At 43.8% G+C, this 21510-nt stretch overlaps 1 protein-coding gene across 3 annotated transcripts in view; it reads right to left on the bottom strand.

Annotated features, from left to right (window-relative positions):
• The window catches only part of LOC126540244 (uncharacterized), a 61298-nt gene extending 57091 nt beyond the window's left edge, over positions 1-4207 (bottom strand). For 2 of the 3 annotated variants that reach the window (XM_050187045.3, XM_055075907.2), the window contains exon 1: positions 4076-4207. In XM_050187045.3, coding sequence (XP_050043002.1) covers positions 4076-4133 — 58 coding nt within the window. In that variant the 5' untranslated portion in view covers positions 4134-4207. The remainder of the gene's footprint in view (positions 1-4075) is intronic. The other variant, XM_055075908.2, reaches the window with a different exon arrangement.
• Between the last annotated feature and the right edge of the window lie 17303 nt (positions 4208-21510).

Here is a 21510-nt window from a genome sequence, read left to right as displayed (position 1 = left end):
AACTCGTGCCATACAAAACAATCCACCTATTAAACGGATGACTCTCGCTCTATGGTATCCGAAATGCTCGCTCAGCTTCTTGCCGGGCAAACTAAGATAACAAAGGATATAGCAGACATGCGAAAATCTATCGACGCTCGATTTGAGGCCATTGAAAAACGCGTAGTTGATCTTGAGCAGCAGGCACCCACGTTTAGCGCAGCACACTACGATAACCTACAGAGCCAGATTCACAAAATGTCATCCACTATTAACACAATTTCTTCCCAAAATGATGATTTAGAAAATCGCTCGAGTCGCAACAATCTTAATGTTTATGGTGTAACAGAATCTGAGCATGACACTAATGAATCGCTGCAATCGCAAGTTAAGAATTTTTTTTTACTGACGTACTAATGCTTGATTTTTCTCAAATTGAGCGATTGCATAGGCTTGGTAGACCTAGAGGTGGGAGACTACGCCTCGTCATTATGAAGCTCCTAGATTTTCGTGAAGAGATTAGTGCTCTAAAGAATGGCTATAAACTAAAGGGGTCCCAGTGGCGTATATCCGAAGATTTTTCTTCGAACGTGCGCTCCATCCGTAAAAAAACTATGGGACGCTACAGCACAATTCCGTAACAATGGTTCAGTGCTACACCTCAGGTACGACAATGCGTTTGTTGATAATCAGCTCTACAATTGGCATGTTGTTTCCAACTCTCTTGTAAAAGCTCGTGATGGTACCACTCACCATCATTTACCGCTCCCCCAGGGGAACAATCCTTGACTTAACAATGACATACAGGATAAACTTTGTATAATAAATCTTAACGCAAGAAGCTTATCTAACAAATATTCAAGCTTTTCCTCTTTCGTGACATCACATTCTCCGCATGTTATCGGCGTTACTGAGACCTGGTTGCATAGCGACATCTACGACTGCGAGATAGCCCCCCCCCCCCCCCCCCCCACAATATAACGTCTTAAGAGTAGACAGAAAAGTGGGCAGAGGTGGAGGCGTTGCTTTGTTTTTGCGTTCTGACCTACAGTTTTCTGTACCACAATCCCCACTTGAAATCGAGACGATCTGGTGTAAGGTGCACATTAATAAAACAAATGTAATCATTGGTGTGTTTTATCGACCTCCCAGGCATGCCTCAAATGAAATAACGATCCTTAACGCGTTCATCCAAGAGCACGGTTTCGGCTCTTCAAATTTATTCTGCATGGGGGACTTCAATGTACCTAACGTTTCGTGGGCTTCATTATTGGTAACTGGTGATAACGTCCCTATTTCTACAGAGTTGCTTGAATTTTCACTATCCCTTGGATTGACACAAATTGTATCTGATCCTACTAGAGAGTCGGCCTTACTAGATTTGATTTCCTAAATGCACCGCTCTTTGCAAGTGCCTTTGAGTGTGAGATTACGAACGGTATTTCTGATCACAAAGCTGTTATTGCTACTATTAATCTTTCAGTTTCAAGGCGCCACTATGAATATACCAGTTTTTACGATTATAATCATGCAGATGATACGTCCATACTTGATACATTAAGCATTTCATTCGACAGGTTCTCCCGGTTATGCACTACCAGTGATATCAATACTATAGTATCCCATTTTGAAAACATTTTTCGTACTTGCATAGAGCGCTATGTGTCATTAAAAACAAAAAAGAAAAATCTTGACCTTCCTTGGATGACAAGGGAAATACTGCATTTGAAGCGTCGAGTAGCCAGAGCAATTCGGAAGCGTCACATGAAAGCCGAAACAAATGACCAGCTTCGCTTTATGAAATAACAACTCCGTCAAAAAATTGATGCAGCTAAGAACTTTTATTATCAGTTCACTCTGCCTAATTTAATTAAAAATAACCCAGGAAAATTTTTGAGCTCGATTTCGCCTATGAAAAACACTACCCAGACATTTATATTAGATGATTCCAAAATAAGTGACCCTGGAGCTATTGCTAAAGCATTCAATGAATATTTTCAGTCTGTATTTACACAGGACAATGGCGTAATTCCTCGCCGATCAACGACAACTACCATGTCTTGTGCAATTAACAATGTTAATTGTTAATTGCAAGGAGTCTTAGCAAGGAGTCCTGAACCTTATTTTAAATCTTGACACCAAAAAAGGTTGCAGTCCAGACAATGTCAACAATGCGTTCCTTCATCGTTATGCGCTTTGGACGTGTGAATACCTCACATTAATTTTTGAGAAATCAGTGTCTACTTGTACAGTTCCTTGTTCATGGAAACGGGATAGAGTCACTCCATTGTTCAAATCTGGGCAGAAACAATATCTTCTAAATTATAGACCCATTTCTTTAACTTCTCATGCGTTCAAACTCCTTGAACACATAATTTATAAACAAATTATCACTTCTCTCGAGTCCAATAACATTTTGTGCAGCGCTCAGCATGGATTTCGTAGTGGTTTTAGCACAGTGACTCAATTAACTGAATTTACACATGACATCAGTTTTGCTCTTGATTTAGGTCATCAAGTAGATGCACCTTTCATTGATTTCTCCAAAGCATTTGATACTGTACCACGTCCTAAACTATTACATAAACTAAGCCTTATCCTTAATAACCCACTTCTCGTTCACTGAATCCGTAGTTTTCTTTATGATCGTTCACAGTATGTTCCTTTTAATTCATTCAACTCTCCTGACGCATCAGTATCTTCCGGAGTACCCCAAGGTTCTATTTTAGGGCCATTGCTTTTTTTGCTTTATATTAAAGATATTCCAGACTCTGTTTCAGTAAAAATTCGGCTTTACGCTGACGACTGCGTTCTCTACAATGTCATTTCTACGCCTAACGATCATAACACTCTGAAACGTTCTTTTATAAGCTTTTGTGAATGCTGAGAACTCTCGCATATGAACATTAACTTAATAAAAAAAAACACTCGCCATGTCCTTTCCTAAGCATGCTAATTGCTCATATTGCTATTACTCCTATAAATCCACTTTTCTGCAGCGCGCATATGAATATAAGTATTTAGGCCTCCTTTTAATCCAAGGTTATCCTGGTCAGAACATATTCTAACAACTTGCAACCAAAGCAACAAAAAAACTTGGTTACCTAACCCGAACCCTACGTGCTGCCCCCAGAGAAACTAAACTCATTACACACAAAACACTAGTAAGACCTATTCTTGAATATGCGGCTACCATATGGAACCCTTACAAAATTTCGGACATCCACAAAATTGAATCTGTTTAGAAAAATGCGGTTCGTTTCATATACCGCCGTTATGACAGAATGTTTTCAACGTCATCTCACCTGTATATGCTCGGTTTAACCCCTCTTTCCCGCCGTCGTCACATTAATTCTCTGAAACTTCTGCACTCTCCATTTTACTGTCCACATTATGCTTCCCCTAATATATATCTGACCCGTGCAAAGCCCCTAATCAGGAGAAACAGCAATGACTTAAACTTATCTGTCTTTTTTGCTCGCACCAACACTTTTAAATACAGTTTTTTTCCTAGGACAATTGAACTCTGGAATGACCTGCCTGGTTTCATCCGTTGTTTACCACATAGAGAATTTGGGGATGCTATTGAGTGCTCCCCTTAACCATGTTACTCACATATGCTTCTTTTGTATGGTGATTTGTATTTTCCACATTTTGTATTCACCCACTCCTGCAAGAACCCTTCTGGGCTGCAGTATTTGTAAATATATATATATATGTATGTATATATATATATATATATATATATATATGCCTCTACGACCTGACCGGCTTCCTACACTCGTATTGCTAACGCATTAAAAAGGCCAAGCTCGTTCTTTTAAAAACGTGCTAGTCTCCATTTGCGGCTTTCACAAGTATCCGTTCTCGTGCCACTGTCGCCGCCGCGGTACCCTGCAAGGCTGTAGGCATTTACTTATACGTGTGTAGTTTCCGTGCCGCTCTTATTTCCCTTGCACGCTAAGCCATAGTTCGGCAGCATAGATGTCCTAATGTTACACGCAGTGACCACCTGTGCGAAGCAATTTGTGTGAGACTACGAGATCCGACCATGTAAAACATCGATGCGAATTGCGGGTTGAGGGCAAGTGCCTACCTTTCGTGGCAGTGCAGGAGCTGGCAAGTACAAGGGCAAAAACCAGTGCTGGCGGCATTGTGTACTCCGATGGCGGACTCGTCGGCAGACCTGTTTCGAAGACGGACACGAATTATCTGGCACATTGAATGCATTGTCTTGGCCGATACAGCACTGATATCTGTAGTGGAAGGCAGGTAATCGCATGCCACGCTGTGTGCTCAGTTATATAGGCGTCACGCGATAAGAGCATGGATCTATATCACGAGCGCGTGCTAACAAACGAAGCGGACAGCCCAGACAGTCTGCCAGGCTGGCAGTCTTTCATCTGCTCTTGAAAAGCCTGATTGTGAAAGCTGTGGCCCTTAAGGCTTGCATCGCGCTTAAGGCTTTCATTTGAGAAACGCACATAAGGCGGAGATATCATTAAGGAAGTTGGAGGAATGTGGAGAAGAGTAATAAAACACATCTTTGAAGCCGCGAAGGGAATTTGGGCGCAAAAATTCGCTTTCACGCCTTCCACCGCTCGTACACAAGCTTTGAGGCAATATCTATATTATCTATCTATCTATCTATCTATCTATCTATCTATCTATCTATCTATCTATCTATCTATCTATCTATCTATCTATCTATCTATCTATCTATCTATCTATCTATCTATCTATCTATCTATCTCTTATGAGAGAGAGAGAGATGAAACATCGTTATTGGAAAGTCCTTGCTGGGTTCGAAAGGGGAACGGAGAAGCTGAGAGGCCAGCTCCGTAAAGCTACCTTTTACCGTTAGACGCACGCCAGGCCTTGAACCTCAGCGGCGTCCTCAGCCAGCCGGACAGCCCAACGCTGGTCCTGTGGGCATTCGCTGAGTATAGCGTCCCACTGTTCAGGGGTTTTATTTTAACATTGTGGCTTAAGCTGTGTCGTATACTGTTTAGAGCTGATGGGCATGCTTATACAATGTTACGGAGGTCTGTGCGTGGTGCATTGCATGTCTTACAGTGTGATTCTGGATGCACTCCGTGCATGGGTAGTAGCGTAGGGAAGGGGCTTGTTTGTAGAAGTCTCCATGTAGTGGCTTGGTGTCTGTTCAACGATTTGTCACGATGAGTGTATTTGTAGCGAGTATTTAGGTAGTAGTCGAAGATTTCTACGTTAGTGGTCATTTCTTCTTATTGCCAAGTTGTTACTTCTTGATCTCGTTCTGGGGGCCGTAGTTCTGTTTTAGTCTCTTCGGGGATTTGTTGAGAGAGAGATGGGCGACGCAAATTACTCTTCGGGTTGACACTTGCTCGCGCAGCGTCGTGCGCATAGTTGTTCCCATTTACCCCTGCATGGCCTGGCGTCCAGATGAGTCGAACAGTTCTTCTGCGGGTACAAAATGTTCCAGTGAGAATTCGCTATGCTTCAGGTGTCCCTTGCTGTAATTAATTACGGCTGATTTGGAGTCGGTGATGATGCATGATGCAGTGCTTGATAAGTATGTTAAGGCTACTACAGCCTCTTCTTCTTTCTCTGGGTGTTTGGTACGTATGGAGCTAGTTGTTGCCATATCCATAGTTGTATCCGTAACAACTCCCATAGTCATGGCTGATTGCGACGGACACTTTGCAGCATCAAGATAAGCCGCCTGTTCAGCGTCTTTGAGCACTTTTTTGAGTATTTGAGTTCTTGCTTTCCGTCGGTCTGCGTTATGGTATGGGTGCATTTTCTTTTTTTGGGGGGTGGGGGGTGGGGGGGGGGGGTGGGGAGGTATTATGAAGGTGTTCCTGATGTACGGTGAAATATCTCTATTTTCTTCAATTCGCGTCTGGTATTGAATTGCCAGCTTGTTTACTATTGTCGTCCGTCCAGTCTTCGTGCATGTTAGGCGTTCATAGTGATGCTCTCTATGCTTCTATAATTTCGTCCAGTGTAGTCTGTAATCTTAAGGCTAATAACTTTTCGTTTGCAGTGCTTGGAGGAAGGTGTAATGCTTATTTTAACGCTTTCCTTATCATTTCGTGTGTTTCTCAGTATGCGTGAAATTTAAGCATGGCATGCTATACATTATACGGGAGATGATAAAGGCTTGTACCAGTCGAATGATATTCTCTTTCATGCTGGTGTGTGGTAGCAATTCTCAAAATGTTCCGGCCAACCTGTGCTCTGTATGTCTTTAAGCGTTAGATTGTTGCGGTGTTTTTTGGTCACTTCGTAGGTACAATCCCTGTACCCTTAGGCATGTGACCTGGGATATAGAAACACCTTTGATTTCCAAGGCAATTCTTTTTTGGTTAAAGGGTTGCGACTTTCTTTGGTATTTTGGCTTGATCAGTAGGAGCTCAGATTTCCCCGGGGAACTTGAGAGTCCTATCGTTCTACGGATGTTGGGACTGTATTTATTGCTTCCTGCAGGGACTCCTAGATTTCGCCATCACTTCCACCCGTCACCCATAACGTTATATTATCGACATATAAACTGTGGTGTTAGCGCAGGATGTTATCGAGTCTTCTCGGGAGCCCAATGAGTGCGATGTTGAATAACATGGGTGACAGCGCCGTTCCTTGAGGCGTGCATTTGTCACCCATGTTCACAGTATTTGACTTTAGTCCTCCAATATCCAAGGTAGCAGTACTGGTAAAGAAATCCGCAATATATCGGTATGTCTTGTGCCCTACGTTTAAGTTAGACAGTTCTAGTATTGCATTGTGGCTTACGTTGTCAAAGCTTTTTTGAGATCCAGTCTGATGTGGATCTTGTACCCAGCTTAGGAGCTTGATGTGGATCTATGACTTTTTGGTAAAATTGCAGCATGATGACTTGCGTTGAGAGTTTTGCCTTAAATCCTATCAAAGTATGTGACAGTTGCTCATTGCTTTCAGTGTGTGTAGTAAGTCTCCTTAGTATAATGTGTTTCATTTTTTTCCTAGACATGATGCCAAGGAAATTGCAATTGAAGAGGCCCTTCTTCAACTGACAGAGTCTTGAGATAACTTTAAAATACCGTATCCTCTTTCGTGACGACGTCGTGTTTCAGTGGCTGCCAGGCCACTGCGGTAACTCTGACAACGACCTCGCCGACGAATCTGCTAGGAAGGCGCGCGAAGGAACAAACCTTGTTTCTGTACCTTTACCGAGGACTGGCGCAGCCTAACGTTTAAGCAAGCTAGCGTACCGTATGACATTGAAGAAATGGCTCGGCTCTGAATTCACTCACCGTCTATAACATTCTTTCGACTAACCTATGCAACTGCGGCTGTTACCTGAGCTTCCTCAAACTGAGCAAACAATGTTTTATCGCTGACGCCTGGGCATTGCATTGACCATTGCATATTCATTTCCGAGCGCGCAGCATTTAGGCGCCCGTTACGTCGGCGAGCGTCGGCGTTGTCCTTCGCGACCTAGAGAAGGAATACAGCGAAGGATGAAAGCCAACACAGTGCGCCGGGGAGGATGAAGACGACGATAGCGAAGAGAGCGCGAGGAGGAAAGCGAAGGAGGAGGGTATGGCAAAAGCGTTAAACCAAAAGCGTAATGCCGTGCAAGATGGCGCCAGAGTAGCGCGCGTCGTCTGTATAAAAAAAAAGCGGTGCATGGGCGGAGCTGCGGCGGCTGCTGCCGATCGCGCCCACGCGTCACCCACGCGCCGCCTCTCGCGATTCGTGACGCAGGGGTGCCGCATCTCACTCCGTTCGCAACATGCCGCACGAGACAAAAAAATAATTAAATTATGGGGTTTTACGTGCAAAACCGCTTTCTGATTATGAGGCACGCCGTAGTGGAGTTATGTTTTATGCCGTAGTGGAGGACTCCGGAAATTTAGACCACCTGGGGATCTTTAACGAGCACCTAAATCTGTGCACCCAAATGCACAGGAACATGCACTGAAATTGGCCGCATTTCGCCCCCATCGAAATGCGGCCGCCATGGCCGGGATTCGATCCCGCGACCTCGTGCGCAGCAGCCCAAGACCATAGCCACTGAGCAACCGCGGCGGGTCGCACGAGACAGATTGTCCGCGCCAGCCAATATATTGCGAAATGAAAACACGTATACAGCTGCGCTCAAATTTTGCATTAGGGAGTATCGTAATCGTAGGTGAATTTTTCGATTGGAATCTTCTGCAGTGCAACGCCTGTGGTGTCGAGGAGACTACAGGACACCTCCGGTGAAACAGAAGTTTCGTCATTTGAAACTGAAAAGCATGACCTCTGCACAGTAGTAAATCAGTCGGATAGAAAGCCATTCGCCCCGAAGAAGACTTTGGGATCATGGGCTCGCATATCGCAGCTACAAAAGGTCACTAAAGCGCTGTTGCAATTTTTGAAGGCTACCTGATTGAGTGACCGTCTGAGATGTAAAGCAGAAAACCGTTCTACTGCGGCGATACCTACAGCGGACTTTCTCTTCTTTTCTCAATCTTTCCCCGCTTTTTTTCCTGTCCCTCAGTGCTTAGTAGCCAACCGGGCTCAATCCTGGTTAACCTCCAAGCCTTTTATTTGTCGTTTTCTCTCTCTTTCGTGATGGGATACTCGTCACGCCATTGCAGAACAGATTCAGTCATTCGTTCACACTTCGAAGCCTGATATATCTTATGGAGAGTCATACAGAACAGGGAAAGTGAGCCAGCAAAATACAAAGACGAAAGGCAAACAAGAAATCTGTGTATCGCCTGCAAGAAAGAGGCTCAGACACATCAAACCTTGGTCTTTTTCTGTATTTTATGGGGCTGAATTATATTGAAGTTTAATGGGTCTTGGTTTTCCCTAAACGAAGTTCAGTGTTTGACGGAAGCCCGTCAGGCCGGGATGGGACATGGTGAAAAGGTAGACGAAAGCCAGGGGCACTACGTCGACCAAAGTAAAATTTAAAAGAAAAGAAGACGTTTCGGCTGCCACACGGGAGCCTGGCTCACAGGTAAACGTAAATCACGTAAATTTTACATGTGAACAAGGCTCCAGCCGAAACGTCTTCTTTTCTTTCAAATTTTACTTTGGGTGGCGTAGTGTCCCGGGTTTCGTCTACCTTTTCTCTAAACCCTAATACTGGTTTTGATAAGACACTTTGTTTATTTTATCTTATTCGATTTTATTCTTCTTTGTAGTTTTTCTATGTACTGCATCAGTCATCAGCTATCCATTAGTGGAGCTCGATCGCACCTGACCTGCTCATTGGCTTCCAGCCTGCTGGGTACGTACCATTTTGCTTTCTTTAGAGCGTCAGTGCTGTTCATTTAAGCGCGCTTGTGTGTTGGCCGCAGGCCGACACAAAAGCGAGATTAGAAATGGTAGATCTGACGCCGTAGTTGTTGAATTGTCATGGAAATGTGATTGGCTATAGTAAACAATTTTTTCTACCATTTGCATGACCTCGTTAAAGTAACACACTGAAATTGTTTCGTACCTTGCCCCTTGTGGTTCAGCTGGTTTGTGCTCTAGCCGCATATTTCTTTAGAGCAAATAAATTTACGTTCGCAAATAAATCATTCTGCAAGACAATTTTCAGTGCATAACCAGGTCGTGAAAATTTTGACCAAGCTTGTCGTTAGTTCTAGATGACATTTCGGCGATAATGTGGCACTCATATAGTGGATTATTTTGTGAAAGTACGAAGAGATCTTTACCTGTAACTTTCTGAAAACAATACGATGGTGCGACAAGGAGGCAAATTGAGAGTATCTTCATAGAACGAATTTGCAATGAGAGATTTCGCTAATATAACAAACGAGATGTTTGTTCAAAACCAAATGTGGCGATTTTTAGACAGATCCATGACCTACATATTACTCGATAACTGGATGAAGCGAGGTACTGTCAGAGTGCGTAGACACTAACTCAATTACACATAGCATTCTTAGAGTGATAAACTGTGACGCGATGTCATACTCATTAAGTTTAAACGCTGCATTGTACTTTTGTGATTGATGTCTTCTGGTTGCGCTTTTTGTGTTGTTTTGTCATGTGAACTTCAATGCGCATAATTAGCAGACTAGCCATCAAATGGAGCAGTTGAATGTTCGGCACCACCTATTTGTTTATTTTGTATGCCTCTACAGCGTCCTCATTCCTTGCGCCATTTTAGTGCTGGGCTGCTAAGCACGAGGTCGTGGGATTGAATCGCGGCCACGGCGGCCTCATTTCGATGGGGGCGAAATGCGAGAACACCCGTGTACTTAGATTTAGGTGCGCGTTAAACAACCCCAGGTGGCCAAAATTTCCGGAGTCGCCCACTACGGCGTGCCTCATAATCAGATCGTGGTCTTGGCACGTAAAACCCCATAACTTCATTTTAATTTTGTTGCGTCCTTTAAAAGTTAGTGTCAAATATAATTCAACTAACCAGAACAAACTTTCTCGATGCGTCAAGTTTTCCTGTTTGCAGCAGCTGCGCGCTGGTTTCTTGGGATCCCAAATGACGCCGTTACTATTTCTACAAACGTATCCTTGAAATATGGCCCAGATGTATAAATGCTGCTCCTTCTACAAAGGAGCAGCTTACGCCATGGATCGTCCGACAGCCGATCAGACGGTAATCGTCACCAGTGACTTACACCGATTCATTTTCTTTTGTATCATTCCTTTTTTTTTATTCGCGCAACCGCTTGATAGTTCTCTTAGACCAAGTTTGCCCTGTATTTCAAACCGATTCTTTATTTGAATCGACGCACCCGGTTGTCAGTGGCACCTCGAACAGCGGCGGCGCTCGAACCAATGACGACAGAGGAATAAAATAAAGAAACATTTTTAAAAAGAACATGCTACTCGCGGTACTTCGTTGCACGATGTTCGTTCAGAAAAATTCATGTAGCACACTGTAGTGGCCCACGCAGAGCAGTCAACTCTGATTTTGCAGCCTCAAGATGCCTCGACTGCCTCTTAAACAGCGGGAAGATATAATAGAAATGTCTAAAGAGGTTATACGCAGCGCAATATTGCCCTCGTGACAGGCCGCCCAATGAAAATGGTCAACCGGATTATCCAGGCTTACCGAGACGAAGGACGCATAAACGATGCGCCGCACTGCAGACGACCCCGATCAACAATGAACGACCAAGGCCTTTGCATCGTGGCTGCCGTCAGCGACAAACCATTTCTAAGTGCAAAGGACGTTCGAGGTGCTCTTGGCCTGGACAACTTGAGCGACAGCACGGTGCGACGAAGGCTTAGAGAAGCAGGACTGCGAAGTCGCATCGCCGCACAGAAACCTCTGCTCACCGCAGCCAACAAAGCAGCTCACCTGAGGTTCGCTACTGAACACCACAGCTGGAGCGAGAGCGAGTGGAAGTATGTAGTTTTCTCTGATGGGTCCACGTTCTCGAGCCGCTGAGACCAACGAAAGAGAGTGTGGCGGACCGCAAACACATGCTTTAGTCCCCAGAATATCCAGGAGGTGGCCGCCAGCGGACGCGTGTCTGTGAACGTCTGGGGGGCGTTCTCCCACGAAGGCCTAGGCCCACTGGTGAGAATTGATGGGAAGTTCACCTGTGCTGCGTATTGCACTCTCCTCGAGCACCAGATGATCCCCTATGTGTTGAATGGGCCGCACCCGGATGGGTGTTATTTTTTCCAGCAGGACTTGTCTCCCGTTCACACATCGAAGGACGTGGCGCGCCTTTTGGAAGAGCGAGGTGTAATGCAACTTCAGTGGTGCGCGAAGGGTGCCGATATGAACATTATAGAGCACGTTTGGGGCCGTATGAAAGTGAACCTTTCGAAGAGGTCACTAGAATGGGCGAACTCCGACCAACTATGGGAAGCAATAGAACATGAGTGGAAGCGCCTTCAGCGTGATACCGCATTCATCGAGGCTCTCTACGCGTCTCTGCCCCAAAGAATGGAGGCCGTCGTTCAAGTCGACGGTGGCATGACGCGTTATTAGTATTAAAATTAAATTATGGGGTTTTACGTGCCAAAACCACTTTCGGATTATAAGGCACGCCGTAGTGGAGGACTCCGGAAATTTCGACCACCTGGGGTTCTTTAACGTGCACCTAAATCTAAGCACACGGGTGTTTTCGCATTTCGCCCCCATCGAAATGCGGCCGCCGTGGCCGGGATTCGATCCCGCAACCTCGTGCTCAGCAGCCCAACACCATAGCCACTGAGCAACCACGGCGGGTCGTTATTAGTATAGGCCACCAACGAACAAAACAAAGGACGAGCGTAAGCTGCGATGACGCTATTGCCTTATTTCATTTGCTTCAATATCTTTTTAATATTCGGCAAGCGCCAATAAACTTATTGTGAACTCACCCTTAAAGACAATTTTTTTCCTGATTTACAAGATCTACCATAAATCAATATCGAAGTCAGGAACAGTGCTACCTTTTCTAACGATTTGGCGCAAAAAATTATCAGTGACGCAATATCTAACAGTGTTATCACCGCCTGCTGGCGATGCGAAATTCCGCACTTTGCAGAGGCACGGCGCGAGTGCGAACAGTTGTTAGAAGAGCGTCCCCCTTTCCACTTTGTTTCCGACGGCGGCCGCTGCGTATCACCCACATAGCTGGGTCTGAGGGTGTTTTCTACGCGTTCCTGTGTTCCCTTTCATATTGCTCATAATAGTACAGCATTTCAATGTGGTCTCAAATCTTATCACAGCATGTGTATTACTAAGTGAAGTTTTTGTTAAGATGATGATATAGCATGGGACCTAATTAGTAGCCTTTGTGTACAGAGATATGATTAGTCTAATAAATAGGAGGATATTAAGAAGCACTTCTAACATGGTCTGATCATGTGTTTAAAGAAACTAATTTAGCATGATTTCAGGCATAACTGTTGCCCCTGAAAAATATTTGGATCATCTGCATTGACATTGTTTTTAGAGAGCACCAATACTGCTTTGATTGAAGTAGCCTCATGGAACATGAAGCATCGCTTCTTGCTGAGTCAAGGAAATATCTGCATATCTGAGGTGCATGTGTCATATGCTCGAATGCTGTTTAAAAGCTGCAAGTAAGAAAATTACTTCACTAGCCTTCCAGAGATTGCTTCAGTAGTCTATGCGACTCGATCATAACCAATTTACTAGAGTGAACTTTCATCACAGTTGGCTTTGCAATGTTTATGCAAAATACCGCAATTGCCTACTAGGCATGTGACTGCACTAAAACTTGGAATTATTGATCAGTAAGATTTATGGGACAGCAAAACTTAGTTTATTACTTCAGAACAAAATGCCAGGCACTTCGGTTATTTCTGTCATAGAGTTTCTTACAGTAATTACTAGAGGGAACTCTGGCACTGCAGTCGTCCCCCCATGGGAATGATGGGAAGCTTTTGGATTTGTCTGATATTCGTGCTTGTGAATTAAAATGTTCTTGTGGCTTCGTATATTATATGCCATATAAATCTTATTGTCGTAAATTTCAGCGCAGTCTGTACTCTTCGAAGTGCAGAAGACGCCGCCAACACGCACAATTGCTATTAATTGCAACGATTGAGCTTGTCCAAGTGGCCAAATGAAACGCGCCAAGCGTCTCAAGGCACTGGTATGCCGGCGATAAATTCATCAGGGCGTTGCACTCGGTTGTCGTTACATGCCTCCGTGGCTTAATGGTTTCAATATCAGACTTCTGTTCTAGAGTTCCTGTGTTTGAATCCTGTCGTCGGACGATATTAATGTTTATTTATTTATTGCACAGTATATCGCTGAAAATGAGTAGTTTACAAAGTATCAAAGCCGTTTGAAGCGAAACAGACGAAGTTCAGGCAAATCCATGTACTTCCCATAATTCCCATGCTGGTACAACCATTCTCGTTTCATCTCCTGTAGACACTAGCGTCAGAGTTCCCTCTAGTAATTATTGTATGAAACTCGATGATTTCTGCGCCTCGCTCGTGCAGAAGCGGCACCACACCTGCTGCCTAAACATGCCCTACATTTCGGCCAAGTGCAGGAAATGTTGTGAACTCGCCCTCTACAAAGCCTGCACTAAGTAAAACGAACCACAACATGCAGTTACTGCCATGTTGAACTGGTGGAATCAGTAGTGAAATGCAGCACCTCCTGAACTAGTTCAGAAAGTGCAGGTTAATCGAGTGGAGATAATATAGTAACAGAAGTTGAGTGATTCTGCATTGCATTCACGAAATATACTTCATGATACCTTTCCATTTATTTCTTTAGTTATTAAGAATACCTTTTGCATTCTTGGACAAAACTACAGAATGCCAACATATTTTCTAGCATTCACTGGTAGCAAACATGTCAAAACGTCTTCTACTTTCTGGATTGCCGCTTTACCCGTGAACCCCCAAGTTAATTCCTGTAAAATGCACCAAATTTTTATGTACTCATTTTTTCAGTGTCATTCTCATTCTAAAAATATATTACTTCATTGGTGTCTGGTTAGAAATAACACAAAAATAAAAGCTGCTCTTGAGGGCAGGTTTCCCTCAATGCGGACTGTAACTCATCTTTGACAGTCAGAGCAGCATAACATCGGGAAGAAAGAGTGCGACTCGTTATTGGCGATATTGGTACTACCTCCAGTCACTAGTACAGCTCGGGATCAAGGGTTAGAGCTTGCGACTTCGTTGCGGCCAAATTTTATTTCTGCAGCTGTTACACTTGGGTGTAGAGTGTGTATGTACGTGTACATGCATTTAAATGACTTCATGCTAGAGCAAAGCAAGTGTAGTGCAGAGAGGCATCAGTCATCTTTATATATTTGCTTTGTTAAGATGCGCTAAGTTTATCTTTTGCAGTATAGACTTGGCGCTCTTTGGCCAAAGATGCCCTTGTGCTACTAAAACCTATTAATTAGCTTCTTGCAGTAGCAGGTGCTTATTCTTTTTTCAGGATCGGTGTGCCAGTTTTAATTTGTTTTTCTTAAACTGTGCAATTCCCTCTCACACGACTGCATGTCATCTGAGGTGTTCCTTTTTCAATCAAGAATGTTGAGGTTGTCTTTGTGAAACTCGATTTCTTGCCTCAAGCGAGCTTGTACAAACTGACCAAGCTGATAATTCTACCTGCTTATATGTGAAATATGTTGCGGTTATGAACCCTCAAAATTAATGACACATAGTACAAAATTTTATGTGTTAAAAGAATTTCATGAAATGTTTAGTGTTTTTTGCGTTCGTGTTCACTTCTCCACTCTTGTGTCCTGTCTGCACGCCTCACCTCTTTTTTGCATATTAAACATCGTCTAAACTTAACCATGCTTTTTTTACCACAATGCAGGGAGAAAAAGTTCCGGTAACACCATGCATTCAGTATGGTGGCCCAGACGTGTATGCAAGCAACCTCCTTCATGTGGACCAAGAACTACTCTACAGTGTCTCGCAGACTTCCATGGGAAGCCCTCAACATTCTCGTCTCAGTGGAATGGCTGCTCATCTATCAGCGTGTCCATCACCAAGACTGCCAGTTGTAAAGATTCTGAACCCCTTTAAGAAAGCCTAATGATGTTTTTATTTACTTTTCACGGTTGGCCGTAGAATCTGAACATTCTTGATGTTTCTAACATTTCTACCTGGCACAAAGTGGTGCAATAACTTTATATCAGTGTAATGTATTTAGGTGATGCACACTATAATGCCTATCTGGTTTTGTTAGTGTTTAATAAATTTGAATGTCTGAGGAGCTAACAGCATTTGAATTTGTCATCGTGGCTCGTTTCAGTGAGCTGCTAGGAAATAACACGCAAAACATATCACACGCTGGTTGTAGCATTTTTGTTTTCATGACAACAGTATACACGTTGCAAAAGATGGAAAATGGGGGGAAAAGCCTCAAGAACATAATCATCCTAGGATTGTCATGTCCTTACAGCTCTCCAATGACTAATGCCTCATACATCTTGGGAGCACATTGGTCGCAATGCCTACAGGTATATCTGATAAGAGAATAGCTTGCACCTAGATTTGCCACACAGTTGATGGCTGATGGCTTTTTTTGTCGTCTTTATGTTACTACTATGTATTCAATATTCATTTAGATGTAAATGACACTACAGGCACTGAAGTATCAGATGGCGCTTGCATTTCAGGGGACAAAGGGCCCAGCATGCCTGCCACAAAACGCGTTCTAGGGGCTACCTTGCCTCTATAGGTAAATGGACACCAGATGCTCTGTGTACAGTGCAATCGGTGTACTTGTCTGGAGTGCTTGAAAGATGTGCTACGGGCTGTACTGGCCCTGTCTGAAGATAATTCATGGTTCTAGAAAGCCTGCAGCTGAGCATCTGCCACCGTACTGAAGGAACTGTCCTAATTTATTTTGTTGATGTGGTTGAAATTTAGGAGCTGAAATGAATAGTTGTGAATGTGGCAGTGCTGCCGAACTAAAGCACAAATTACACACCTCGACTCACACAGTGCACTCTGAAAGGTATGCTACGTGGTATCTGTGTTTGCTGCCTGACTTTATGGCACCTTTACGAGCAGTCGCAAGTGATTGCAGCTGCTGAGGCTTTATCAACAAGCAAGGTAAAAAAGAATGCTGTGCCACCAGTATGGCTGCACACTCCGAGATGCAAGCTTTATTGAACCAGGTGTTCGGTAGACAGTACCTGTGCAGCCAAAACGTGGTGTTTGAGCCCTATAGGCAACTGCGTTCACAACTGCCCACAAGTGTGCTGTCACAACAGAAAGTTGAGAACAAGCAGCATTTTTACCGGTGTTCAAAACATTAGTGCAGGTCATTCTTTCACCAAGGCTGGTAATCATGCATAGGTAATGAGAACAGGGCATTTGTGACACACAAGGGGTCATGTGTAAAATTTAATTAGATCAGTAATCTATGAGATGAAATTATAAAAAGTATACCTTTTGTTCCTCAGTTGTCTCTTCGAGAGATGACCATTTCCGGCAGTTTAGTTTTCACTTATTATGTCTAGATTTGGTGTGCATATTCCAACTATAACTAACAGTCAGTGCTCTGTCCTGCTTAGTTTTATGCTGCCTTTGTGATATTTGCAATATTTTGCAGTTCAGCTGACCGAAGTATATGTCTTTACTATTACTAGTTTTCATGTTCAACTTTTGTAGTGCTGACTGGTTATTACTAGCCATGTTTTGTTCACATATGCTCTTGGATTGTTGCGCGAAGTGACAGGGACACTGACTACAAGCAGACAGGACGAGCGCTAACTCTCAACTAAATTTTTATTGAAACGAATAACATTATATATATATATATATATATATATATATATATATATATATATATATATATATATATATATATATATATATATATATATATATATATATATATATATATATATAGGTGATTGCAAAAAACCGCAGCATAAGAACATGACAAGGTATGAAGCCATCAGTTGAATATATCAGGAAGTAGGGAAGTCAAAAAAGGAAACAACAAAAAGACACTACTTCAGATTAACACACGTGTTGTGAAGGTATTGATATTCGCAGTCTAACAGAGACGAAGATGCATGGCTAACGCAAGTGTCCCCTAATCTTTTATTGTGGAATGCCTCGATTATTTCCTGTGTGGTTTGGCATTTGTGTATCGAAAGAATTTTTGTGTCTTCAAACAAAGGTTTACGAGCGCGATTGAAACAATGTGACGCTATATGCGAAGCATTAGGGCTGTAAAGTGAATATTTGTGTTCTTTTAGTCTAATATTAACGCACTTTAGTCTAATATAACGCAGTCTAATAACCGCAGTTAGTGCGAATCTCTTCTTTGTTATGAATGGTATGCCGGAGGTTGTACGGGTGTTTTTTATGGACGTATTTTGCTAAGAACAATGATGAATTCTGCTTCATTTGACTTTATATAACTGACGCTATTTTTTTACAACGAATGTTTGTGACAGTCAAGATTCGATGCTTTTGAAATAATGGGGTACAGCGTGCTGAACCGTCCGTCCGTCCGTCCGTCCGTCCGTCCGTCCGTCCGTACCGTCCATCCGTCCGTCCGTCCGTCCGTCCATCCGTCCATCCGTCCGTCCGTCCGTCCGTCCGTCCGTCCGTCCGTCCATCCATCCATCCATCCATCCATCCATCCATCCATCCATCCATCCATCCATCCATCCATCCATCCATCCGGTATAAAAATGAATGGCAATGGCATGTGGTGGAGGGGTCCTTTACCAGAGGTTCCTTTTTTGTTAAAATGCGCAAGCAATCGCTGTTACCAGACTACTTGTGCTACCTTGAGCTCATAAAAGGTTCGTTTGTGCCCCATTGAACCAGTTCACGGCTGGGAACGAGGAGTTCAGAAATTGTGCAGCTCAGTTTCATGCGTGCAGGCACGACGCGACACTTGAAACGAATGCCAAGGTGCAGACACGGTGCAGGCGTTTCGTTTTGTCCGCCTAAAATGCACTGTCCGTCTTACATTTAGAGATTCCGAACCGCAAGTATGCTGAGCTTCTGAGGTGCGAACACACTCAGCGTTGCCCAGACGCAGTAGACATACGTAAGCAGGGTTTCAGTAGCTGCGCTGCTGCTTCACACCTGCACGTCTGCACCAGGCTGGCACCGTCCGTAGGCAGGAGTTTAGCAAAATCCTGAGCCACTCCTGCATCTTTCGAAATTAAAGGCAAGCCTCAGAGGTTGCCATTGCTGCACCGCTGAAAAAAAAAGCAGGCTACAAGACCTTTTTAACTGGTTCAAGTGGTGCAGGCGAGTATAACGGAAAAAAAAAGCTCAGCCATGGGCAGTCGAACAGGCAGAGCGCCGCTGATTTTTTCGGTTCCCGCTATACGAAGCTGAGGCTCATCAACAAAGAGCGACCGTTTTACTGTGACTGAAGTACATTGTACTTGCATAGGACAGTCTCACATTTGCAAACGCTGAAGAAGCATCACCGTTGGAGGTTCCATTATTTGGTAAATGTTGCCATGCATATTGTTGTGCGCTTGTAGAAACTAAATGCCATATGAAGGCATACATGCACAGTGTCGCCGCTTTTTTGGTCCCTGCTTTATGAAGCTGAGGCTGATTAACAAGGAGCAACCAGTTTACTGTGACTCAAGTTTAAGGTTGTGCTTGCAGAGGAGATTACCCCATCTTGAGACATTGAGTAAGCGCCACAGTTGCAAGCCCCGTCAAATGGTAAATATTCTCATGCATTTTACTGTGAACTCGTGAAAAGTTTCTCCCAAGCAAAAATAACTATACGAGCGACCTGACATTCTCAAGGTGGTCCTTTAGATGCGCTCATATTTCGTAAATCTGCAATGGATAGCTTAAAGTTAAACTACCAGTCCTAAAAGTATGCTATATGTAGAAATGACAGCAATATTGCCGATACTTTTCTTTGAAGCTGTAAAAAAGTTGTGGAATATGTGCTGGATAGCATTAGCGAATAACAAGTAGAATTTGCAGTTTTTCGGGGTCTTTAGGAGATGATTGCTGAGAAACATTTTCCTGGGATAATCACATAGCTAACTCTGCGCAGAAGCAATTTTCCATCAATCTGTTGTATGCGCCGTCATTACCCTTCGTTTCCTGTGTCTACAAATGACTCACTCTCAACGCAATGTTTCTTTTTCCTATTAAATTACGAAGCGGGTATATGTATAGACAGTTAAACCGTGATTACCGTTAAAGTCTGATTGCTTACATAAGCCAGATGTACATACTCTTAATACATGTTTGGACTGTTGATGTACAAGGCGGCAAGAATCGCTCCTCAAATTATTGCGTAGTTGACCATTTCCGGGCACAATCGATCACATAAAAGCAACGCACAGGCAAAGGCACGTAACTTGCTAGTAATTACGAAACTATATTCAAATTACTTAATGGCACACTATCCGCGCACCGAATGTAAGACGACGAGCACTGCTCTAATGCTTATTTATTTATATCTCTTAACCGCTACGTCTTTTTTATGCGCCTTTGCTGAAGGCGTGTTAATGCACTAGTCTTGCGCAACATTATTTCATCAGCGCAAGAAACAAGTGCAATAGGCAAACACTGAACAAGTTTGGAAGAAACCATTTAACATAACCATTAATGTCAGTTCTAGCTCTGTTGAGCAGCCTACTTTTGCTTATATGCCCATGCTCTTGAAAATTCATGCGCATATCAGCGGATACAAGTAGACGCGATATAAGGGCCAAGAACACTTCTACATGAAAACACGTGAAAGTATATTGTGTTCAATCACAGAACCACTGTTGAAATACTTATTGAAACATGCGTATCCAAAGTATGCTGGCTGCGTTTTGCGGCAATGCTATATCCATCATGCGCCCGTGCTCGACCTGAAGATGTATGCGGTGGATCAGCCCCTGATAACTGGCCATCGTGCACTTTTAGCCCTCCTCCACAAAGGCATGACGTCATCCTGCGTCCATGCCACATTTGATCAGGCAGCTCGCTTTCTTCCTTCTCCCCTTTGGACCTGTGTTGTTTATTCTACGCCTGCATTTTATTCGGCAATATATCAAATACATCTACTAAAAGTACGGAGCAAGCTTATGCTTCGCGTTTAAGAGTGGCACGTGACAGCATTCAAACATCTCTGACTGCTTCTCACACTTCCCGGCAACTGGAGCATATGTAACTGTAATGTTTACCAGGAAACGTCGGCTGCGAACGCTAGGCATGAAGCGGGGCTTTCTGGAAGAAATGGGGCTTCCAGCGTGGGGCCCGATGCGGCGTAGGCGAGCGCCATCTGGAGGCATTGCAAGGAACTGGGCGCACCACTCCGTCGCCCCCGAGATACGAGCCGGCGCCTGCAAATGGCGGACTCCGTTGGCGGTCCATCAATGGTGAAGCGCTGGGAAAGGCGTTTCTTTTAGTTTTCGCGTAACATAGTTATATTTCCCCGTATGGTAAAATTACAATCCGTCACTATCATGTCTGTAGGTTTGTGTGTATGGCGTACGTTAGGATTTTTCAGCGTATTTCAGATTGAGGCATTCATTTCAGTCGATTTCTTGCACCAAATGGAGGACGTTCTTATGGCTGGTTTGAAAATCCTTTTGCCGAATCGACGTCCGACGCCCACCAGATATTGTGGGACAGCGGGCCGCTAACGCTCCCGCGTTAAGGTTGGCTCAAGCAGCTAGTTTGGAGTACATATAACGTGGCACATTATTTATCGACGACTGGTCATGAATTCGGTCATTTCCATATCGCATACGGAACGCTTATGTTGTAGTTCGAACACGTTCCCAGTTCCTCAAGTCGTCCACCTATCGATATTGCAACAGGCAGAAAATTGACAATTTGGGCCCATACCAAGAGGCTTGTGCTCTCTTGTCGTCCATACCACAACCAGAAGATAGATACCCAATGGTCAAAGTTGAATGGCCTCCAGTTCGATATTGGTAGGCCGACGATCATTGAAGCTAGATTGTGATCGGTAGGCTGACGATCAGTGAAGCTAGGCGAAATTGGTAAATAAAGCCTACATTTCAGCACCGAATGTACACCGGGCTATCGTTTCAGAGTTTGACTTTGGTCTTAGCCAGTAATCACTGACATCAGCTGCGAAAGAAAACAGTCAATGGATTGCGGCATGGGACGCCT

This window comes from Dermacentor andersoni, chromosome 2, assembly GCF_023375885.2.
Source record: "Dermacentor andersoni chromosome 2, qqDerAnde1_hic_scaffold, whole genome shotgun sequence".
Classification (NCBI taxonomy): Eukaryota; Metazoa; Arthropoda; class Arachnida; order Ixodida; family Ixodidae; genus Dermacentor; species Dermacentor andersoni.
The sequence above is the reverse complement of the archived record's forward strand: the minus strand, read 5'-3'. Positions and strand labels throughout refer to the sequence as shown.